Below are 21,984 nucleotides of genomic sequence, written 5' to 3' on the forward strand. Positions count from 1 at the left end.
GGCGGAGCAGCGAACGAGGGCGTCGGCCATTTTGTGCCTGTTTCCTGTGGGACGCGGCGGTGGCGGTTGGGTCTGAAGGGAGAGCGGTTTTGGCCTCGTTTTTCCTGTTCGTTTTCTCCTCCCTTTTACTTTGTCGGTAGAGCGCAGTCATGGGTCGCAAGAAGAAGAAGCAGCTGAAGCCGTGGTGCTGGTATCCTTTGTCAGTTGAAGTCGAGGCCAAGCGGGGGCGCCGGTTGGTGTTGACTGGGACGGGGAGGCCTGGCTTTGGCCTATGGCGGAGAGTGTCTGGGCTTTAGGCCTCGGCGTGGGTGGCTTGGTGGCTGGAGTCGGATTTGGGAAGGCTTCTCGGAAAATGGGGTCTTTACGGCGGGAGGCTCTGGCAGCTGTGGGTCGTGGGACTCCTTGGCTCAGGAGGAGCGTGCTTTGGCTCGAGCGTGGCCGGCTGGGAGCGGCCTGGACTCCTGCACCAAGGACAGTGTCCCCTAAGGAGCTCGGCCACGCTCCGTTGTTTTGGTGACTTCAACAAAGGGACTTTCTTCGAGTATAATACGCTGACTGACTCTGGAGGATTGGGGAAGAGCTTCCGGAGTCAGTCACCCACTTTTCCTGTTTTCTTGTGGAATCGGTGGTTTAGTAAAGGCTTAGGTTAGTCAACCCGGGTTTCGAGCTCCTTTTTTTTTTTTTTTTTTTTTGGTGGTGGTTGGGGGAAGAACTATCTTCCGCGTCTCACCCGCTGTCGCCGTAACCTTCGAGAATCGTTCTCTTACGGGGTGGAGTTTCCTAGCTTTGTAAGACTCAAAAAAAAACACCACGTCTCTTATTACTTAATAAAGCGTGGCGTCCTTCTAATACTTTTTCCGGAAGCGTTAATACATTTGATGTGAAAATTGGTTTTACTTAGCGTTTCGTACCTGAAGCCGTTTGGTTACAGAACTGCATTTGTTTATCATATTTGAAAAACGGTAACGAGTTTTGTGATCTGCTTTTAGTGAGATCTGACTAGTGAGAGAAGAATTCTGGTTTTTTTCCCCCAGTGTAAGTTTGAATACATTCCTTGGCAGCATAAATTCATGCGGAATTGCCAACAACTTTATGGATTGTTCATATGAGATTGTGACATTTTTATTCACCGTGAACTTATTGTTAGATTCTGAATAATATTAAAAATAATTCTTAAATTCTAAGTATTAGATAAATTCTTAAATTAGGTAAATTCCAAGTATTAGGTAAACTCGATTATTTGTGTCTTGTATCTAATGAATTCTGTCTTGACAGAAGCTTGGGGATTTTTTTTTTTTTTAAACATCGAACCCTTCCATTCTTCGGTGTGCGTTTGTAAACGTTCACATTGGACAAAAGGGAAGTTAATTTCACATAAATCTTTTTAACGCGGGAATTTGACAAAACTGTATTGCTGATTACTGAGATGTGTTTGTTTAGAGGTGGTGAAGAGAGATTATGGGCTTCCAGGAAATTGAAAATACTAAAATTAAGTGGCAAGTTAATCCTTATTTGTATAATAAATACCAAAAGCGCACTTTCTGTGGAGTATCTTTTTGGTTTTAACTGTTCCCACGTTTTGTTGTTACCCGTATTCTTTCATCATAAGACCTTTTTTTATGGAGAGTGTCATTATTATGTTATTTTTGTACCTTAACAATGTTGATCAGGTATTGTAATAGAGATTTTGATGATGAGAAGATCCTTATACAGCACCAAAAAGCAAAGCATTTTAAATGCCATATATGTCATAAGAAATTGTACACGGGACCTGGTTTAGCTATTCATTGCATGCAGGTAAGGATTCTTCTTTTATGTTTAATTTTTGCCCCCTTGTAGTTTGAAAACATCATCAAAAAGAAATCTTGAATTTCTCTTTGACTGCTGTAGAGTCTTTTTGCTTATTGCAAAAGATCAGATAAGATGGCCAGTCAGCTTAATAAAAATTATTCTTTAGCCATGAAGAAGTTAAACAGTTGATTTTTTATGTTTAAAGAGAGTTTATATTGGTATTTATCTTTATTGATAATAGCTTTCATCTTAGAGTGGTGACAATTAGGTTGAGGTCACAAAATATTTACTCAGGACTTGGGTTAGAGAACAAGAATCAGTGATTTAAGTTTTTTGGGCAGTCTGACGAATTCTGATCACATAAGGATTGATACATAATTAGCTGCCATTACTCACTGCCTTCGAAGGATTTGTTATAGTTTGTGGCCTGGGGCTAGGCTTATTTCAGCAGTTTATTCCATGGACCTCTTTGGGAGCATTGTGTTTCATTTAATAATTTCTGGGTTTATTGAGTCCTTTCATTACTAGGTAGGGAGAACTTTGTAATTTATAGTTTTAAAGATCTCATAAGTACCTTTATGTCTCATTCAACATTGTTTCTTCTACTTTTGCCGATCCTAGAGCTGCCTGAATTTTTGCTTAATTGGACCCTAGAGAGATGTGAGATGAGCAAATCCCTACTCATTGGAGACTACTGTTGGTAGGAGGCAGGGAGGTAAATTGAAAAAAAACGTTGCTTCCCTAAGTTTAAAAATAAGTTTATATAGATCTTTGTCACTCCAATTATGTCAGTATAACAGCAATTTAATATGAATTCAAAAATATTTGAAAACCTACTACATGCTAGACCCACAACTTTCCACTTTGGCAGTCACTAATTACATGTGACTATTTAAAAGAAAATTAACTTAAAAATTAAAAATTTAGTTCCTCGATCACATTATAGCCACATTTCCAGTGCTCAGTAGCCACGTGTGGCTGGTGGATAACTACTGTATTGTATAGTACAGGTACAGAATATTACCATTTATCCCAAAGTTTCTATGAGACAGCACTGTGCTAGATAAGGTTTTAGGCACTGAGTATATAGCAGTGAGTAAAACAAAATCACCATTGTGGAGGGTAGATTTATATTGTGGAGGAAAATAACCTGTAAATATTTAGTTTGTCTTATGGTAAAAAGTGATAGAGAGAACGAAAACTAGGTAGGGGGCATGGGGAGGACCACAAGGTAGTTAGGAAAGGCCTGAATGAGAAGCTGACATTTGAGCAGAGATCTGAAAGGAAGTGAGGGAGGGCTTCTAGGGAGCAACAAATGAAAGGCCCTCACGTCAGGATCCTGCTATGTTGAAGGAAAGGGCAGCACTGTGTTACTTTATATAGGGGGGCTTGCAGGCTATTGTAGGCCATTTTAATTCTGAATAAAATGTGAGGTTTGGATAAAGATATAACATGCTCAGTTATACTTTTTTAATGGATCATTTTGGCTTCAAGGTTGAGAATAGACAGCAGGGTTCAGTGAGACCACTTAGGAGATTGGAATATTCTGGGCAAGAGATGATGGTGACAGAGACCAGAATTTGCTGATGAATTAGATGTGGAGTATGAGAGAAAGTGAGGAGTTAGGATTATCCGAAGGTTTTGGTCTGAGCAGTGTGAAAAATGAGCTCCCATATGCTGAGATGTGGAAACCTGCAGGAAGGATAGGCTTAGGGATGAGGATATCAAGATCATTTTATATTAATTTGGAGTGTGGGTTAGTTTTGAGAACGCCTGTTGGATATCCAGATGGAGATGTGATAAGGAGTTGGATCTACAAATCTGTAGTTCAGAGAGGTTGGAGCTGGAGATAGAAATTTGGAAGGATACAGTATAAGGATGGCTATTTTAAGCTATGAGACTAGTTGTTCTTTCTTCCAAGGGAGTAGAATATAGATAGAAAAGAAGTTCAAGGGCTCTGCCTTAGGCTGCTCCCAGCATTTAGAGGTCAGAAGATTAAAAGAAATCACTCAAGGAAATTGAAAAGATGGGAAAGCCAAGAGAGTAGTGCAGTGGAAGCCAAGTGAAGTGTTCAAGGAGTGAGTTATTTAACTAAGTCAAATGCTGGTGATAGGTCAAATAAGAATACTGATATTGGATTAATCAAAGTGTGGAGGTCATTGGTCACTTGCCAAGAGTGATTTCCTAGAATGAGGAGGATGAAAGCCTGGTTGGAGTGCTTTCAAGGAGAAAGTAGAAGTACTCTTTCAAGGAGTTGTACTATAGAGAAGAGCAGAGAAATGGAGTGGAAGCTGGAAGGAGATTAGGTGACAGACTCTTAGTAACATCTTTAGTTGACTCAGTGCTTATATTTGTGTAGTCTTACTGTAATTTCACAGCAACCTGGGAGATAGGTATGGCAGTTAAATCAGACACATCCTCTAATTTTAAAGATGATAAATCTAGGACATTAGTAATTTAGAAGGTTCATCAGTGTTTGCTTCTGTCTTTTCAACCAAGACCATACCAACTTCTATTAGGCAAGATTCTAAGAAATCTAATTCTGGCTGTACCAGAATGTTGGGGGGATTTTAAGTAAATGATGTTATTTTTCTTCTCTTTCCAATACCTTTTAATTGATATATTTATTCTTGCCCTTACCACTTAGAAATGTAGTGAAGACTAGTTAATGTGAATGTAATTGTATTTCATTAAAGAACGTCTGAGTTAACTTTATCTGCATTTATCAAGAATAGTAACATACTCCAAAAAACTTAGGAAACAGGGTGATTAAGTGACTTGTTGAATAGCGTAAGGAACAGCTGTTGAAGATTAATCAGAAATTAAGATAGATTAACAATGACCTGCAAATCAAATTTCTGAATTTGGTTTGCAGGTCATTGTTTAAAATCTTTGTGATACATCTCTAAGAAGAAAGCACGTAGCTTTCTTTAATTACATTTCTATTCTTAAAAGAATGTGTCTTGGGAGAAAAGAAAAATTGAGTATTACTTGGATAAATATATCTAAGTCATTACTTCAGTCAGTGGTTCTCATGCTTGTGCAGTCATCCGAACCACCTGGAGGGCTTGTTAAAACACAGATTGCTGGCCCCACCTAAGAATTTCTGATTGAGTAGGGCTCAGGTGGGGCCTGAGAATTTTCATTTCTCATAAGCTTCCAGGTGATGCTAATAGTCTTAGGCAAAATACTTTGACATCCTTTAGCCTAAGTAAATGCCTTCTGCTGAAGAAACCAAGACTGGCAAGAGTTTTGCCATACTGGCAGAAGTTACCCATGTTTGAGGGTTAGAAACATTTGATCTGGCAAAAACCATACAGTGAAAAGAAAGTCCTACATTCCCAATGTTTTACAATAATGCCTCTTAAGAACTTACTTTTGTCTTTGTGACCTACCATACATGTTCAGAGATAGATGGTGACAGGATCACTACTGTGTCATTAAGTGCTTCGAGTAACTTAGTAGTTATGGGTAATGCTAATTTTAAGTGTCACTTGTAGTTTGTAAACTACAGGCTTGTCTCAAAGTCCATTTTTGGAAAATTTATTCTAATTCTTAAGACTGTTTCATAAGCTTAATTCATAATTGAAACTTCTGAATTGAGTAGGACTGTTAGTTCATTGCTGATAATTCAATCAAGATTATATGGTAAACTTGAAATAATGTTTATTGAGCCTTTAGTATGTGTTAGACATCCTGCTAAGTGCTTTTTACATACACTATTTTACTTAATCCTAAAAACAACCGTATAATTTAGGTACTCCTGTTTGGGTGGAGGAAAATGAGGCATAGAGAGGTCAAAGGATTCACCCAATCTCACATAACTAATAAGCAGCAAAACTGGGAATTCAATCCAGATAGTCTCATTATAGAACCAATCATTCTCAACCATTTTACTAAGTGGTCTCTGAGTAATTTGAAATTGCTCTTTAAAAAACTTCTATGAGACGCTTTTGTCTATCTGATAGAAGTTTTGTTTTGTTTTTTTTTACGTTAGGTGCATAAAGAGACAATAGATGCTGTACCAAATGCAATACCTGGGAGAACAGACATAGAATTGGAAATATATGGTATGGAAGGTATTCCAGAAAAAGACATGGATGAAAGAAGACGACTTCTTGAACAGAAAACACAAGGTACATAGTAAGATGTATGCTTTCTGTCTTCATACGGCTTCGCGGGTGAGAGTATTACTACTATTTTCAAGTATAAATTTAATGGTTGATGTTAGATTTATTCAGAATTCCAATTTTGAGGTATTTTTTTTTAACGTCTTATGTTTTAAAGTTGTATATTTGATTTGTATATATGTAATACCATCTGGATCGTTCCAAACCTTTTATTACATTTTTATTCATAATTGAATTCCAAGTGGAATTAATATATATTGAGGCCTTCGAAAATGAAGGCAGCTTGTTTTGATTTATATAAGCATTAATTGAAATTTTTTTTTTTTTAGTGCTGTTATTTGATTTGGAATTTGAAGCCACATACTATCTGGGTGATAGAAGCTGTTATTTATTAACTGTGAAGTTTTTTGGTTTGAACGCATTACAGAGGGATATCCGTCAGACATCTGTGTCATAGTTTACCTTTTGGGTTGGAATAGAAAGCTGTTTTTTAAAGTAAAACTGGACTTAGGATAATTGTTTTTACTTGTCATAGACTAGGGGAAGGATGTCAACCTTCTTAATATAGATTGAAAAACGCATTTGAAGAGTGAAGAACAGTATTGACAGATTTTTGGGAAGAAAAATATCAGCTCATTGTACTGAAATAAGTTTTTTAAATGTTGAATGTCTTAAACTTGCTTTGTTTTTCTTTTTTTACTCTATGGGAAAAATTAATTAAAACTTTTTTAGCAGAGAGTCAAAAAAAGAAACAACAAGATGATTCTGATGAATATGATGATGATGACTCTGCAGCTTCAACTTCATTTCAGCCGCAGCCTGTTCAACCTCAACAGGGTTATATCCCCCCAATGGCACAGCCAGGACTACCACCAGTTCCGGGAGCGCCGGGAATGCCTCCAGGTAGCACATAAGGTTTCTTAAAATTTAGTATTTTTAGGACTTTATTGGCATAGTGTAGAAGTATTAAATTCTTTCTCCTAACCCTCTAATATTAATTTGTGATTTTTTGGGGTTGAAATTCTTGTTTATAGGCATACCTCCATTAATGCCAGGTGTTCCTCCTCTGATGCCAGGAATGCCACCAGTTATGCCAGGCATGCCACCTGGGTAAGAAAACACTTTTAATTGGCTTGTGGGCTTGTGCCTAGTAATGATCTTTTCAGCTTGGGTGTTATTTGAATTAAATGTTACTTTGCATTTCTTTGTTTCTAAAAGGTATGGGCTCTATAAATATTAAATTTGTCTAATAAAGGCGTCTACCAATAAATTTAAGGAATATAAACTTGCCTCTGAAGAGAATAGATTTTCGGGTTTTAGGATGTTTGTAGGCAGCCATCTGCTTCAATTGCATCTGATGTAATTAAAGTAGTTGGTTGTAGATTTGAATTTCTGAGATTCAGAACTGTCCATGACACTTTGTAGTTGTGACAAGAAGCAAACTCTGTAAATGGTTTATTTGTCAAATCATCAAGAACTAAAATGAATATGAGGTGCTCGTGCCCATCACTTTTACTTAAATATTGTTGGATGTGAGAGGTATACAGTACACTTTCCCACTGTATTTTGAAAATCACAGTTAGATTTTGATTTTGTCATACATTTTCACAGATTGCATCATCAGAGAAAATACACCCAGTCATTTTGCGGTGAAAACATGTAAGCATCTCATTCATAATGTAATTCAGGAGGTATAATCATAATGTCATTTTTTTGTGTGTTTAATGGTATCTATTCAGTTGACTTCAGAAATTTTCTAACCTTCCTCACTGAAACTTCTAAAATTTACCAGGTGATTGACACAGATCTCTTAAAGGAGGGAAATAAAACATTTGTGAGGAAATAGTAATAGACCCATATAAATCATTTTTTGAATGTGCAGCTATTTTCCCCAAACTGCCAAATGTAATGGGACTTAGTAAAAAAAGGGTTGGTATTTAAGAAAGAATATATTTTCTTTTGCCAAATTACATGCTTTGTTATTGTGGAAGGTAATTGAATTCTCTTCTAATGAAATGTATGTAGGGAAATTAATCCTCTGATAAAAGTCCTAAATCAAGAATTGACAAACTTGTGATTTTTAAAGTGAATTGGACACTGATATTTGAAGGTGAGCTCTTTTAGGGGAAGGAAAATAAATATGGGTAGTTTTTAAGTCATGGTTTACTGTTAAGTAGCTATTCTAAATAAAAATTGGGCAATCTGAGTTTACTCTTAACTATTTTTAATTTTGGTGGTACTTTTCCCATGCCCCTCCAAAAGGAAATCTTACTCTACAGTGTACATTCAGTATTTTCCTTTTGAAAAATCTGATGACTCTAAAATAGAGATGTCTTTTATTTAGATTCTGTATAGATATTTTCTGAGTGAGGCAAAAGGTGATTTTGCTTTCCACTTATATGTATTTTAGATGGGGTCTCCTGTATATAGTAAGGAGAGTATGATATTTGTTCTCAGTAACTTTAAATGTATTAAAATGTTCTGTCAACAAAGACTGAAATTTTTTCCCCCTTTTACTGGTAAACCCAGGAGGTTGTTGGTTTTTAGAGGATTGATTTTGATAGGATTGTTGTGTTCTGTGGTTTTTTCAGCTTGATTGATTTCAATGTTAGGGGTCAAATTCAAGTCTTTTATCTATTGTTTCAGGCTTTAGCCACAGTATTTTCTAATGGTTTATACTGTTAATTAACTTCAGTTGTTTCTTGAAATTTGCTTTCTAATAGAATGATGCCAATGGGTGGAATGATGCCACCTGGACCAGGAATACCACCTCTGATGCCTGGTATGCCACCAGGTATGAAATGTTGGACAGTTTCCTTTTTAATATGACCAGCATGCTTTATTGTTAAGTCTTTCAGACAATAGATTTGTGGGCATTGTTGCAATGTAGTGTTAAAATTTCCCTAAGTTGATGACAACTTTTTAAAATTACTGTGAGGGGTCAGCCCAGTGGCACAGTGGTTAAGTGCACACATTCTGCTTCAGGAGCCCGGAGTTCGCCAGTTTGGATCCTAGGTGCGGACCTACACACTGCTTGTCAAGCCATGCTGTGGCAGGCGTCCCACATATAAAGTAGAGGAAGGTGGGCACGGATGTTAGCTCAGGGCCAGTCTTCCTCAGCAAAAAGAGGAGGATTGGTGGCAGATGTTCGCTCAGGGCTAATCTTCCTCCAAAAAAAAAAAAATTACTGTGAGAAGTGTTATGATGGACCCTTTTTGTGAGTTTTGAAATACATTGTCAGAATAAATAGTAGGCTTCAAAGCAGCCAAAATTAGTGGTCTATGCATTGAAGTTCACATACTTAAGAGTGATTGTATTTGTTAGGAATATTTTAGACGAGCAGTGGAGACTATTTTAGCAAGTAATAGAGAAATCCAACGAACTGTATTAAACAGTGTAGACATTTATCTCACTCAAGAAAAAGAAAAGTGGTAGATTCAGTGGCTCTGTGATATCAAGAACTCATGCTTTTTAGATTTTCCCCTTTGGTAACTTTAGCTTTCTCCCTCAGACATGTCACTCAGTGGTTGCAAGATGACTCAGGCACAAAGGGGTGTCAGCAGCAATGTGCTCTCCTTTTTCTTTTATTGGGGAGAAAAATAACTTTCCCAGAAGCTCCTTACATATTGCCAGAAATAGGTCTAATGGAGCCTTTAGCTGAAAGGGAGCCTGGAAAATGAACTACGATCATGTGCCGCGTAGTGATGTTTTAGTCAACGACGGATACTAAAAGATTTAGTACCATATAGCCTAGGTGTGTAGTAGGCTATACCTTCTAGGTTTGTCTAAGTACTGTGGAGAAGGAAGAAATTTTTCTCTACCCTTCTAGGTTCTTCTGGCTGGTCTAAGAACTAAGTTGACGTAAGACAAATTAACAGGAGAAAAAGAAAAGTTTAATAACGTATACATGGGAGAAACCCAGGAAAACCGAATAATTCAATAAAATGGCCGAAACCCTCACTTTAAATAGCATCCTCAGCTGAAGACAAAAGATAGTGTTGGGGGTGGGGGCAGTCAGGGCCTTTGAAGGACAGAAAGGCAATTCACAGGTAGGCAAAAAGGAGCAAACATTTGGAAAACAAGTGTTTGGCCATATGGAAACAGAAGAACACAGGGAAGCACAACTAACAGGCTTTTCTAGGTTCCTCCCTGTTTACCACCTAGTTCATGTTATGCTGAGGTGATAGGTTGCTTCCCAAGACAGGTTTTTTAAATCTATATTCTTTTAGGCTGTTGAGGGGGAGGTAACAAAAACTTTGAGTCTTTTGTTTCTTAAAAATGATCAGCCTAAAATAATCATGTTAGAGGTGACACACTTTGGGGTGGCAGATTTTATTCCCCTTCAGTATGGTCTATGATGTTCCCACAACAAATTTCTCGGAATGTGTCCTTGTCATTGAGTGAGGCATGACTCTATATTGACTTTTTAGCCTATAATGTAGGGAAATGGATTTGTTTAGCCAAGTAGTGTGCCTCTAATAAGAGTCCTTCATGAACTGCCTTTCTTTTTATGCTTAATAATCCTAACAAGTTTGGTTTGCAATCCATAGCAGATTTAGAAGTACTCAAGTGACAGTTGATGTAAGAAGGCACAGGAAAAATAAAGCAGAAGCAAAATTTGAATCATTGCCAGTGCAGCCATTAATTTTAGGCAACAGCTCCACATACATTATGCTCTGAGATAGTTTAGGCATTTAAAGGAATATAGAATAATAACTGATGTTCATTTGATAATGTGAAGTTGGTAAAAGTTTTACATTATGTTGAGGAAGTTTAAAGAATGCACTAATGCATTTTAGGAAAATTTATTTAAAGTGTCTAAGGAATAACATAGTTTTCTGGGAGAATTTTTATGGGTATATGACTTAGCAAAGTTTTCACTGTAATTTGCATTAGAGTTCAGAGAACATCTGTTAGATGATTGAGATAATTCTCTTATATGTTTCAAAGTTTGCTGAATCAGTAATATCAATAATTACTGCTTTGCCCATATGCAAGGTCTCTAGTGGTATCTTTCACTTGCCAAAATTCGGGAGGTACACAGAGACATGGAAAGTTTGAGGCAATATTGTTCAAGGGCAAGTGCCTGATTTCTTTGGACTTCATTAGTTCAGCAATCAATAGTAACTTTGTAGTACAGAAGCATTTTTAATATGGTATGTTTTAACCACAAAGTTTTGGGAAAATATTTTTTCTGAACTAAATGTTTGGACAACTGGGTCCCCCTCAACATTTCTTCCCTACAGGTATGCCCCCTCCTGTTCCACGTCCTGGAATTCCTCCAATGACTCAAGCACAGGCTGTTTCAGCACCAGGTATTCTTAATAGACCACCTGCACCAACAGCAACAGTTCCTGCTCCGCAGCCTCCAGTTACTAAGCCTCTTTTCCCCAGTGCTGGACAGGTAAGGTGAAGTTTCTGAAAAGGAGTGTACTTATATGTAAAGGTAAAATGCAGTTGTTAGGGAAATCTTTGAAATTGTTGTAGTCAGTTTTTTTTTTTTAAAAAAAATCTTTTTAATATATTAAATATACAATGAGGTGGCCTGTTTTCTTCCATGTTTTATTGATTTCCTCATAAAAGATTGGCTGGAGCCCAGAGATAGTGTAGTATGATATTTTTTTCATAGCTGTGGTTATTTTTAGCTTTAGTTAGAAATGGAAGTTTAATTTTTGGTACTTAGACATGGTAATGTTTAGAGATCCTCCTTCACCTGTTGAACTATGAGTAGAATGAAACCAAAGCCAAAGACGAAAATCCTGAGATCTTAGCAAATCATTTGTTGGGCTCTTCCTCTAGCGTAGAACTCTAATTCCTACTGATCTGGTCTTTTCAGAACTCGGAAAAGTTGCTTCTGTTATATAATGTATATAATGATTGTTACCTTTTCCTTTTTTCAGATTCATTCAGAATTAAGTATAAGATGTGTGTTTTTTCTTTTTCACTTTAAAATTATCTGTTAGATGTTTTCTTTTTTCAATTCTTTTTTCTCTTTGTGGTTGCTGAATTAAAAGCATTACCTTAAGTGCCCTTGAAGCACATTAACTTATGTTTTTGAGGTGGGTGGGGATTTTGTTTATTGGGAGATGTTAAACTTTTGACAAAAATCTTTTGTAGAGTCATTGTTAGAGAATTGGATTGAAGTGTCATTTGCATCCTTATTTTTAGTCTGTCATTTTTTAAATATCACACTACAAAACAAAATTGAGTTTCTGAAAAGAAACTGGTTAACTAGGTTTATTGGTGTGGAATTAAAAATTTTTTTTGAGGCTCATACTGTCACTTTGTGTATCTTAAATTCATTAACTGCCTGCCTCTTAAAATAAATCAGTTTTGATTGCATTATATTTTGTGTTTACAAAAATGCAATCTATACTAAAAAAAAAGTCTACCACATGGCTTGTTTTTACCCATTTGTTTGGAGACTTTTCATTGTTTCCTTTCTTTTATGCTACAGATGGGGACACCTGTAACAAGCTCAAGTACAGCTTCATCCAATTCAGAAAGTCTGTCTGCATCTTCTAAAGCTCTGTTTCCTAGCACAGCACAAGTACGCAGGAAGTTGCAGTTTAAAATTGTTAAAATGGCTTTATAACTTAACCCTTTGGACCCTACTTAAAACTAAATGTTTTCCCAAAAATATGTTATGTTTAATTTTTTTAAGTGACATTAATGATATATAAATCAATAGTATTTAAAAATTTGATTTCACACTAATAGAAAAAAAATGTACCCCAAACTCCTATGGTTCTAAAGGGTTAAAAGCATGTAAGCAGTAAATGCATTGTAGTGGCCAATGGTTAGCCTGATGCATGATTAAGCTGTTTTGATTTATGCTGTTTAATCTAATGCATCACATATAATGTAAGGAAATTTAGTGCTCTGCATTTGATTCTAAAGTTGGCCTAGTCTACGTTTCACATGTTTGATATTATGAAAAGTAACATTTATTATTGGTAACTTTTTACTTAAAAGGTCCTACCAAACTCTTTTGTCCATGATAATCATCCAGCCATTGTTAATTGGGAGGGCATTGTATTATATAAAGAATACTTCTGAAGGACATACCTTTAATGTGTCACCATTGATATTAATTGTTCGTGTTATGCTTAATACTGGAATTTATCCAAACATTTATATTCTGTAATTTCTAACTTTTTTTTTTTGAGCTGCTTGGCGGTTTTGTTATTTTAAACAACTAATTTAGAATAGCAAAATTAGAATATATGCTATTCCATTTTATGATACTATATTTCATCAATCTGGAATAAATACAAAACTTCGTAAATTAATTAATTTGGGGTGAGGAAGTAGATGAGAAGTTATATATGTGGTCTTGTTTCTTGTCTCCACTGCTGTGTTTTGGATGTGACTTTGATTCAGCATCTTTTGTTATGTTATCCTAAATTTTGTGGAGCATTTATCCTGCTGATTTTGTTTTAATTTCATTATAAGTTTGATTCTTTATTAAATGTTGGTGTCTTAGTTTTAAGTTAAATTGGTAGTAGATGTACTCAACAATTTTGGGTTTTGAAGTTTGATTGATGAAGGATTGTGTTTTACAGGCTCAGGCAGCTGTGCAAGGACCTGTTGGTACAGATTTCAAGCCCTTAAATAGTACCCCTGCGACAACTACAGAACCCCCAAAGCCTACATTCCCTGCTTATACACAGTCTACCGCTTCAACCACTAGTACAACAAATAGCACTGCAGCTAAGCCAGCGGCTTCAATAACAAGTAAGCCTGCTACACTTACAACAACCAGTGCAACCAGTAAGTTGATCCATCCAGATGAGGATATATCACTGGTAAGTTGTTTATAGTTTTTTACTAGCAGAGTTTGCTTGAATACCATTGTAGCACCTTGTCCACTTGAAAAGTGTTAGTGTACACTGATGGTCTTACGATCTGATTTAATGCTTACTAAGTGGCTTTTACCATTCTGAGTTTTAAGAACCACAAAATAAAGTGAATGTTGCACGTTTTGCTCTTAGATGCGTTCCCTCCTTTTCCCCTCCAGAGTATTTCTAAAAGAAGACAATAAGTTGGGTTTCTACTCTCTTAAAAATCATTTTAGTTAGACGTAAATTTGCATAAGTCAATTGAAGAAACAGTTTAGTGTGAGGTAGAATCTGCAGGTCCCTCAAAGCCCATATGCCTTCTTCTCTAGACAGTTTCTTACTGAAGCAATTTAAATTCCTGGAAAGTTGTTGGCATGCTTCAAATATAAAAATAGGTGATGTTTTCTTAAGGCATCGAGATTTTAAGTAGTTGGACTAGTTTGTGGGGCAAAAGTAATTGGTTGGTGTAAGAGTACATTTTTTAAAAAATTATAAATAAGATTTTAGATGCTTGCCTTTGTGCTTAATGAATCTCTGCATTCAAGTGTTTAACATTGTGCTTATTTTTATTTCTAGGAAGAGAGAAGGGCACAGTTACCTAAATATCAACGTAATCTTCCTCGACCAGGACAGGCTCCCATTGGTAATCCACCGGTTGGACCAATTGGAGGTATGATGCCACCACAGCCAGGCATCCCACAGCAGCAAGGAATGAGACCCCCAATGCCGCCTCATGGTATTCTTCTTTTTGTGTTTCTTGTATTTAGTGGATTTTTTAGTACAGTCATGTGCTGCATAACAATAGACTGCATATTTGACGATTGTCCCATAAAATTATTACCCTATAACCTTGGTGTATAGTAGGCTATACCATCTAGGTTTATGTAAGTACACTCTGTGGTGTATGCGTGATGCCAGAATTGCCTAATGATGCATTTCTCAGAATATATCTGCATCGTTAAGTGACGCATGACTGTATACATATAAAATGTTAAATTTAGCTGCAAAATACATTGTATTTAAAAGTACCCTATATAGTTCAACTCAATCTCTTTTTTTGTGTCTTAAATGTGTTTTTTAGGTCAGTATGGTGGTCATCATCAAGGCATGCCAGGTTACCTTCCTGGTGCTATGCCGCCATATGGGCAGGGACCGCCAATGGTGCCCCCTTACCAAGGTGGGCCTCCTCGACCTCCGATGGGAATGAGACCTCCTGTAATGTCGCAAGGTGGCCGTTACTGATCTTACTTCATCCAGTCTAATAGGTTTGGAGATTAAACCTTTTCTCAACTTGTGCTGTTTATATAGCCAAGCTTCCGTCAATAAGGCTTCATTGTGACTTTAACAAACATTATCTTCCCACATACCAGGAACTATTGGACATTTATTTACATGGGAAAAATTATTTGGAATAATAAAGCAGGAATTTTCCTGAAGTTGCAATTTATACTGTATGGCTTCTTTTTCATGTTTCATCTAGGTTTTTAGAAGTGAAGTATAGTAAATTTGGTTCGTTATATTGTGAAGGCGCTGGAATTACATGAACATACCACCTTAATAAAGGCAAGTTCTGTAAGCTTACATTGCTATTTGTAAAGTTATGCCTTCACAGCATTTCAGATGCTGTTGGACTTCATGTCCCCAACCTAGCTTGGTGAGGGCTGTAACTGTTTCCAAGTACCTGTACATTGGAAGTCTGAATGTGTAACAATATTTAATGTATTTAGAATTCCTCATGTTGCAGGGTTTAAGAAATCTGACCCACTAAGGTCATGTGACATTTTCTGTACTGTTAAACTTCATTGTAATAAAATGAGAGAAAAATTCATGCCTTTTTATTCATAACCCAGCTGTGGACCACTGCCTGAAAGGTTTGTACAGATGCATGCCACAGTAGATGTCCACATAATAAAATTCATAGTTACCAATGCAGTTTTGACATGTCATTGGATTCTGTCTTTGAATTGTAGGTTGTTCCTTAGCTGCATGTTTTAAACTGGACAGTATATATAGAATGGTATGTTAGTGCTTCAGTTAACAGAAAAACTTAGATACATATGAGTCATTACATAATGGGTGTGAAATCTTTATATTGTGTCACCTTTCTGCCCCCCTTAATATCAATACATGTTACCTGTCATAGACATTTAGAATATAAATGTTAATATTCCCTCCTTCCTGCTGATGAAGTTTAGAGCCTAGTGCCAGACCCATTCATTTCCTTCTGATTATTTTTGAGACTACAGTACTGCCTGGACCTCAGAAGCTTTTTAAGGTGCAAACTTCTAGAAGCTTAGGTGCATGCAGTAATAGCGTTTTGTGCTGTTAATGGGTTGGTATATATTCTAAGTGTAATGACAAGGATCTAAATGCCTGTATTAGGATGGATAAGAGATGGCTTTGAAATTTTTAACTTTATCTTCTTCTTGGAAGATTACATAATTTCTTTGATTAGTTCGCTACCTTCTGTTATTATTAAGCCTAAATGGCTTTGCTGTTAACATTTTCATCCTTGGAAATTTGAATGTTACTGTGTTCCTATGGAGAACTTTTCTGTAGAGATGACTGCTATTATTCAGTATCTTGTGTTGGCAAGTCTCTTATAATAATAATAGCTCTTGTTGATCTTTTTCTGACATCCATGTTTTTGATCTTTCCTTTGCAGAGTAGTATTATGGTTAAGTATCAAATGACCTGTACAAAGTGTAATTATTAATATAATGAACTCAAGTTTTTCCTCAATATAAAGTTTAGACTTCTAAGAAAATGGTAACATTTCTTTATAACGTCTATGTGAAGGTGTAGATGGAAGACATAAAATCTGAAGTTTGGTTTTAAAAAAACAAGATTTTAACCTTATAGGAAAATAATGAAAAATGTTTTAACCATCATAAAAAAGTCTGTATTTAAGTGACAAGTAAAAGTCATTGATTTAAACAAAACATTGCAAGTATTATAAAGCTCAGTGCTGTTTTAAATCTGATATTTTGCTCCGGTGGTTTTATAGCTCCTGTGCTGTGGTACTGTTGAGATTCAAAATATTCCATAGCTTGAAAAGGTGGCATCCATGTGTCACCAAGAATCATTTCTTCCTTCTGCCAGCAGCCAAGTCCCATACGCCTTTCTCCACCAAATGCCTGCCTACCTAAATAGTTTTGGAATTAATACACACTTCTTAGATTTGACAACACATTTATCATACTGCCAAGGAAAAGCCTGTGTTGAAAATATTTAAGGTAAACATGACATGATTAAATTTAGGATGATTAAATAGCAAGTGTTCTCCCAAACCAGATGTCTCTCAAGCATTTCATGTACAGGCATATCAGCAAACTACAAATGTATTAGTAGTGTTTTCAGAAATTGTGCGCATCTTCATTTGCATTTAATGCAAAGAGAACAGATTTTTTTATATCAAGCTTTGTTGCTTTCTGAGGTCGGAAGGGAGAAAACACTACTTTTAAGTAAGTGAGAGCATTCCTATTAAAAGTTAATTCAAAGTGTTATGGATGGCGCTTAAAAAGCAAGCACATCTCGTATTTTGGAGATGTATGGCTCAGGTGGTGCCCATTTCGTATGTTCAAAGTGTAGTTTGTGCATGCATCAGAGCATAATTAAGCTTCTAGAAAATATCGTTTACCTAACTGCTTCTGGGGTCCATAGTGTGGTTCAATCATGAGTGAAACAAATTATGTTGAACTAACTCTTACTTTGACTTATGCTTCCTTAAATAATAGATGAAGTTGAGTTGAAGTAGACTTCAGCTGCCCTCACAGAAGACAACTTTTGGGATTTGATGTATTTAAGGCAGGCCTTGTGATTGCTGTAATTAGGGAAGTTGTAAGATTAATGGGGCTGCCAGCTTTGGCTCTACCTTCCATCCACTCCTATATCACCTTTTTTAAAAAAAGAAAAACGTAAACATTTTGTCTGGCACTAGTTTCTACTGTAGAAATTTTACTGCTGTTTGACAGTAACAAGACCAGCAGGTGAGAATCAACTTTTTAGTGGCTGCTGGAGTTATCATTTGACTTGAATACTTATTGTTTTAGTAATCTCTCACACATTTACTATGAGGAATGGGGGAAAAAACCCCACTGTACTCCATTCCACTGATCAAGTTACATATTGAACTTAAAACTCGGCTTAAACTTAGTTGTTTGCTGGGAGATCCCCAACAAAATAAGTATGGGCTCAGAATGGGATTATAGTGAACAGTAGTTTTTTTTAAAAAAAAAGAGCTGCTCTTTTTTCCTTTGCTTGCTTGATCATTGGGATTTTTTTAATGCATGTCTTTTAAATTAATTGGGTAATGTTTTTCTAAAATTAAAATTTTCTTCTTCCTATAGCCCTGCCATAGGACAGACTGAGGCTGAGTCTCAGTGTTGCCCTGTTCAGTCTGAGGCAAGTGGGATTTATTTTATTCCTTATAGGGGCTTTCACAGCTTTATGGCTGTTGGATATTTATGTCCCCAAACTTGCAGCAAGTTTGGTGAAGGCCCCTAAATTTAATTAAACTTAGGATTTTTATACTCTTTTGGCAGAGAAGGCTCTATATTAATATTCACGTTTGACTGTGGTGTTAATAAATATTTTATATATATAATTTTGTGTAATTTACTTTGTGTTGCGTAATATTTAATGGCCTCAGTAAAGCTGGTATTACTATATTGAACTTAAGAAAATCGACAAAATTTGACATTCTTGATTTGGAGGCATGAAATATTTCATTCAAATTTTCCACTTCACTTTTAGGAAAATCTTACTGGTTATTTTCTCCTCAAACTATTAAATTTAACTTCAAGGATAAGTTTAATCATTGGAAATGCCACTGGATACTGAAATCTGCATTCTTAATCCCAAAGTTATGCATTGAACATTAAGGTTGAAAAGTCATCTGGAAATGCTTATGATTTTTGATATTTTCAAACCTCACCACATTAGAGCAAATGTTAATGTAGAGCCCTGTGAAGAGTGGGAAGGTTGTGTGTGTGTGGTATGTATGTGTATACACTACACATTTGAGATAAAAGAGTTTGGGTATTACCGACCTGAGAGTGGCTAGATTACTAATTTTCAGGTAGCCAAACTGAAATTTGGATCCGTTTGTGGTAAAGTTAGTCTTTTGAACCTATGGTTTTGAAACGATTTTGAGGTTCATTTTCAGCCCTATTGAACAATATTTTATGCAGTATGCACACATGAAAACTATCCATGTTTGTTTCCAACTAAAATTTTCTCTTATTTGGTGAGAAAATTGTGTGTATGTTATAGGGGATAAAGAGGGAACTGGAAGACAGGCCAAAACATAAACCTGGATTATTTTTGTTTTTTCCTGTGTTTAAGTCATCGTTCTACTCAGATAGCATTTTCTGCTAAACAAACAGTAACAAGTAACATACTACAACATTTAGCAAACCAAGGATTGTGTTTCTTTGTGGTTTTAATTTTTGGAAACATAAAAAACATGCAGTAAATAAATTCCAAATTTTCACCTGTTTGATTAGAACATGTTTTTCTGTGTAACTGAATCATGGAAAAATATTTTAATGTTTGAAAAAACAATTTTGTCACAGCAAAAATACTCTATTGGGATATTTTATAACCGACTCAGTAATTACACCTTTTCTGTGCACCCACCATCCCCCAATATACTGAAATATTTAAGAGTGAAGCTGCTTGTCCTAATTCTGATAGTGATAATTGAAATAATATAACTGAAATAGGCTCTTACATAACTTGAGTACTGGAGGTGGGAGGGATTTTCTAAGGGTGGCATAATTTGTTAAAGGTGATATAGATACCTAATTTAAAATGTAGTTTCTTTGATATATCTGTAGTTCTGTGACTCAGACAAATATGATTTTGAGGATTACATAACTTTTGGGTATCTGTTATGTCCACTGGCAAAACTTGGTAAATGAAAAGAAATGTTGAAGTCACTTCTTTACTGAGATAAAATTTTGTTTGAGTAGACTGACATTTGTATTGGTTAGGGATTAGAAATAATATTAAACATGTACCCTAAAATTGTATATAAATCAGGTATGTCTTTTTGAAAAGGTAGTAGTCACCGACCTAATATTGAATAATTTTTGTATGTTATTCTGAAATGAAACTGTTTTCTCTTACTGTATCTTTTATGGAAAAGTCTTCTAAAACAAGGGATTCCGGTATAAGACTATTGATTATAGGGCAGGTTTTTGTAAGTAAACATTACCCCAGTTACACTTCTGCTAGCTGTCTCATGACTTGAATAGTAGTGAAGGTTACTCTCCCCCCCCTCAGTATTTTCTTTTCTGTCATCCGAATCATTTTAATAAATAACCTTTTGTTTTTATAGTGCAGAAATCATCTAACTTTTCTGTGTGATATTTCTTGGCAAAATAAGAAACACTTAGGTTAATGATGTATATAGTGTCGTGTACATAGTGGATATTCACAATTTTATAATAACGTTGCATTTTCAGAACTATACTTTTAATGTCTTGGCTCTTAGGCATCCCTTATTATGGATCTAATTCAAACTAATGCATAGGAAATGGAGAAGGTGGAACTTCAGTTTGAGTTCCCTAATACTTTAAATATTTCCAACTTTTCCTAGTGTTTTCATGTTCCTACTTGGCATTGTTGTTGGGAAATAAGTTTGAAAGTAGCATTTTTAAAAAACTAGATTTCTTCAGTAAGCCTCAGAAGAGAATTGCTTTTTTAAGCATGTTTTTTTGTTTGTTGCTTTTTTTTGTTCTGGGCTTTGTGCATTCTTATATAATAATTTGGCAGTACAAAAGGAAGAACTTTTCATTTTCTTCCCAACTGCAGAAAAATAATACCTTGAAACCATATTAGTTTGACATTTTTGAATCCTCTCTTATTCAGTTAATCTCTCAGGGAAAATATTTCTATTTTACTAAGCAGGACATAGAAGTCAGATTAAGGCAGAAATTGGAGACCCAAAGGAGATCTTCACTGAAGCTAATTTGAACTATTTCTATTTGAAGCAAATTGAACACTATTATAAATCGAGACTGGTTCATGATTAGGTTATTTAGGAAGCTTATAATCACCAGCTATATTATGAAAATATGTTTGTGTAAATGTTTTAATTTTGATCAAATTAACTGCAGAGAAGATACATGTGAGTAAACTATTTTAACGATTGATTACTTGGACCCCACCCATTAATTCTAAATGCTGTAATGGTGTATAAAGTTGTGATATGGCACAGCTTCAGTAATGTTTTGTGTGTTTGGTGATGGGTTTTGTAATGCTATGTTTATAAAAAGGTGAAGTCCTGTATTGGAATTCTCCAAACCCTGTGGCATTCTGTGTGTGGGGTTTTCTTTTTACTATTAAAGAATCTGTATGCCTTCACCTTTTGTTAAATTTGAGGAACTGTCAATGAAATTCATTGATGTCCAACTTGGATAAAAGTGAAGAATGGTGTTTCCCCAGGTTACTACACACGGACCAATAGTGATTATTTGGGAGAGAGGCCATTGTAGTGTTTAGACTTAAGAACCTTAAATGTAATGAAAGGTAACAGCATCCCTGCTCTTGATTTGCATTTGTTACTAAGGTTTAACTGAATCATTTATTATAATGTAGCTCATTCTTAACATTTTATTCATATATGGTTCAGCAGTTAACCAGAGATGGAAATAAACTAGATTGCAGCATCATTTGCCTGTGTCTACTAATAAGGCAAGGCTACTTTACCCAAGTGGACCAAGGGAAGAGTTTATTAAAGTTTCTGTAAGTTTGAGTTAGAAAAATATGGGGCATCTAGTTATTGAGCAAGCCTGCCTTTTAGCTAATAGCTTATTAGTGTACTTAGAAGAGAAGCAATAGAATTTACTTTTCAGCCCTTGTTTTTAAAATTGAAAATCTCTAACATAAGAAAATTAAATCAGGTTTTGAAAATTGAATTAAAAATTCCTTGCCTCTATGGAGTGTGTCTACATATATTTAGAAATTATCATGTTTAAGAGATTTTTTCTTAGCCGTATGCCCCGTTTTTAAGTTTAACCAAAATTTCCATGTAATACGCATTGGAATACATATTTTATTTAAATTCAGAGTTGTCCAAAAGATATACAGTGTTGTTAACCTCATTCTCATAAGGTCACTCTAAATTTAATAGCCAATGTAAGGTAACTTTTCTAAGACTTAGGGAAAATTTTTTAAATGTATTATTGTCAGGCTCTGAGGAAATTTAATGCACA

General features: G+C 35.6%; 1 protein-coding gene across 9 annotated transcripts; it reads left to right on the forward strand.

Annotated features, from left to right (window-relative positions):
* The first annotated feature begins 23 nt into the window (after positions 1-23).
* ZNF207 (zinc finger protein 207) lies at positions 24-20,116 on the forward strand. 9 transcript variants are annotated; one of them, XR_006890550.1, is made up of 14 exons: positions 24-190; positions 1,671-1,797; positions 5,789-5,927; positions 6,654-6,824; positions 6,956-7,031; positions 7,533-7,580; positions 8,645-8,715; positions 11,168-11,325; positions 12,379-12,471; positions 13,487-13,729; positions 14,339-14,498; positions 14,844-15,027; positions 15,243-15,325; positions 18,112-20,116. XR_006890550.1 is itself a non-coding variant. In XM_046675060.1 (13 exons), the coding sequence occupies exons 1-12, from the start codon at positions 150-152 to the stop codon at positions 15,002-15,004; spliced, it is 1,488 nt and encodes a 495-aa protein (XP_046531016.1). In that variant the 5' UTR covers positions 24-149; the 3' UTR covers positions 15,005-15,027; positions 18,112-20,116. The 9 variants fall into 9 exon arrangements, 8 of the variants coding, with proteins under 8 accessions (XP_046531016.1, XP_046531014.1, XP_046531018.1 ...); XM_046675060.1 differs by lacking the exon at positions 15,243-15,325; XM_046675058.1 differs by lacking the exon at positions 18,112-20,116 and having other exon boundaries at positions 15,243-15,708.
* Positions 20,117-21,984: the final 1,868 nt, after the last annotated feature.

This window comes from Equus quagga, chromosome 11 (genome assembly GCF_021613505.1).
Source record: "Equus quagga isolate Etosha38 chromosome 11, UCLA_HA_Equagga_1.0, whole genome shotgun sequence".
In the NCBI taxonomy this organism is placed as follows: domain Eukaryota; kingdom Metazoa; phylum Chordata; class Mammalia; order Perissodactyla; family Equidae; genus Equus; species Equus quagga.

What these genes read in the sequence shown, in the direction of transcription:
- ZNF207 (XM_046675060.1), top strand. Translation starts at nt 150, where the DNA reads ATGGGTCGCAAGAAGAAGAAGCAGCTGAAGCCGTGGTGCTG. An exon ending in ATGCCAGGCATGCCACCTGG is followed by an intron (nt 7,032 to 7,532) that starts GTAAGAAAACAC and finishes ACATTTTCACAG; the next exon opens with ATTGCATCATCAGAGAAAAT. An exon ending in TTTTCCCCAGTGCTGGACAG is followed by an intron (nt 11,326 to 12,378) that starts GTAAGGTGAAGT and finishes TTTATGCTACAG; the next exon opens with ATGGGGACACCTGTAACAAG.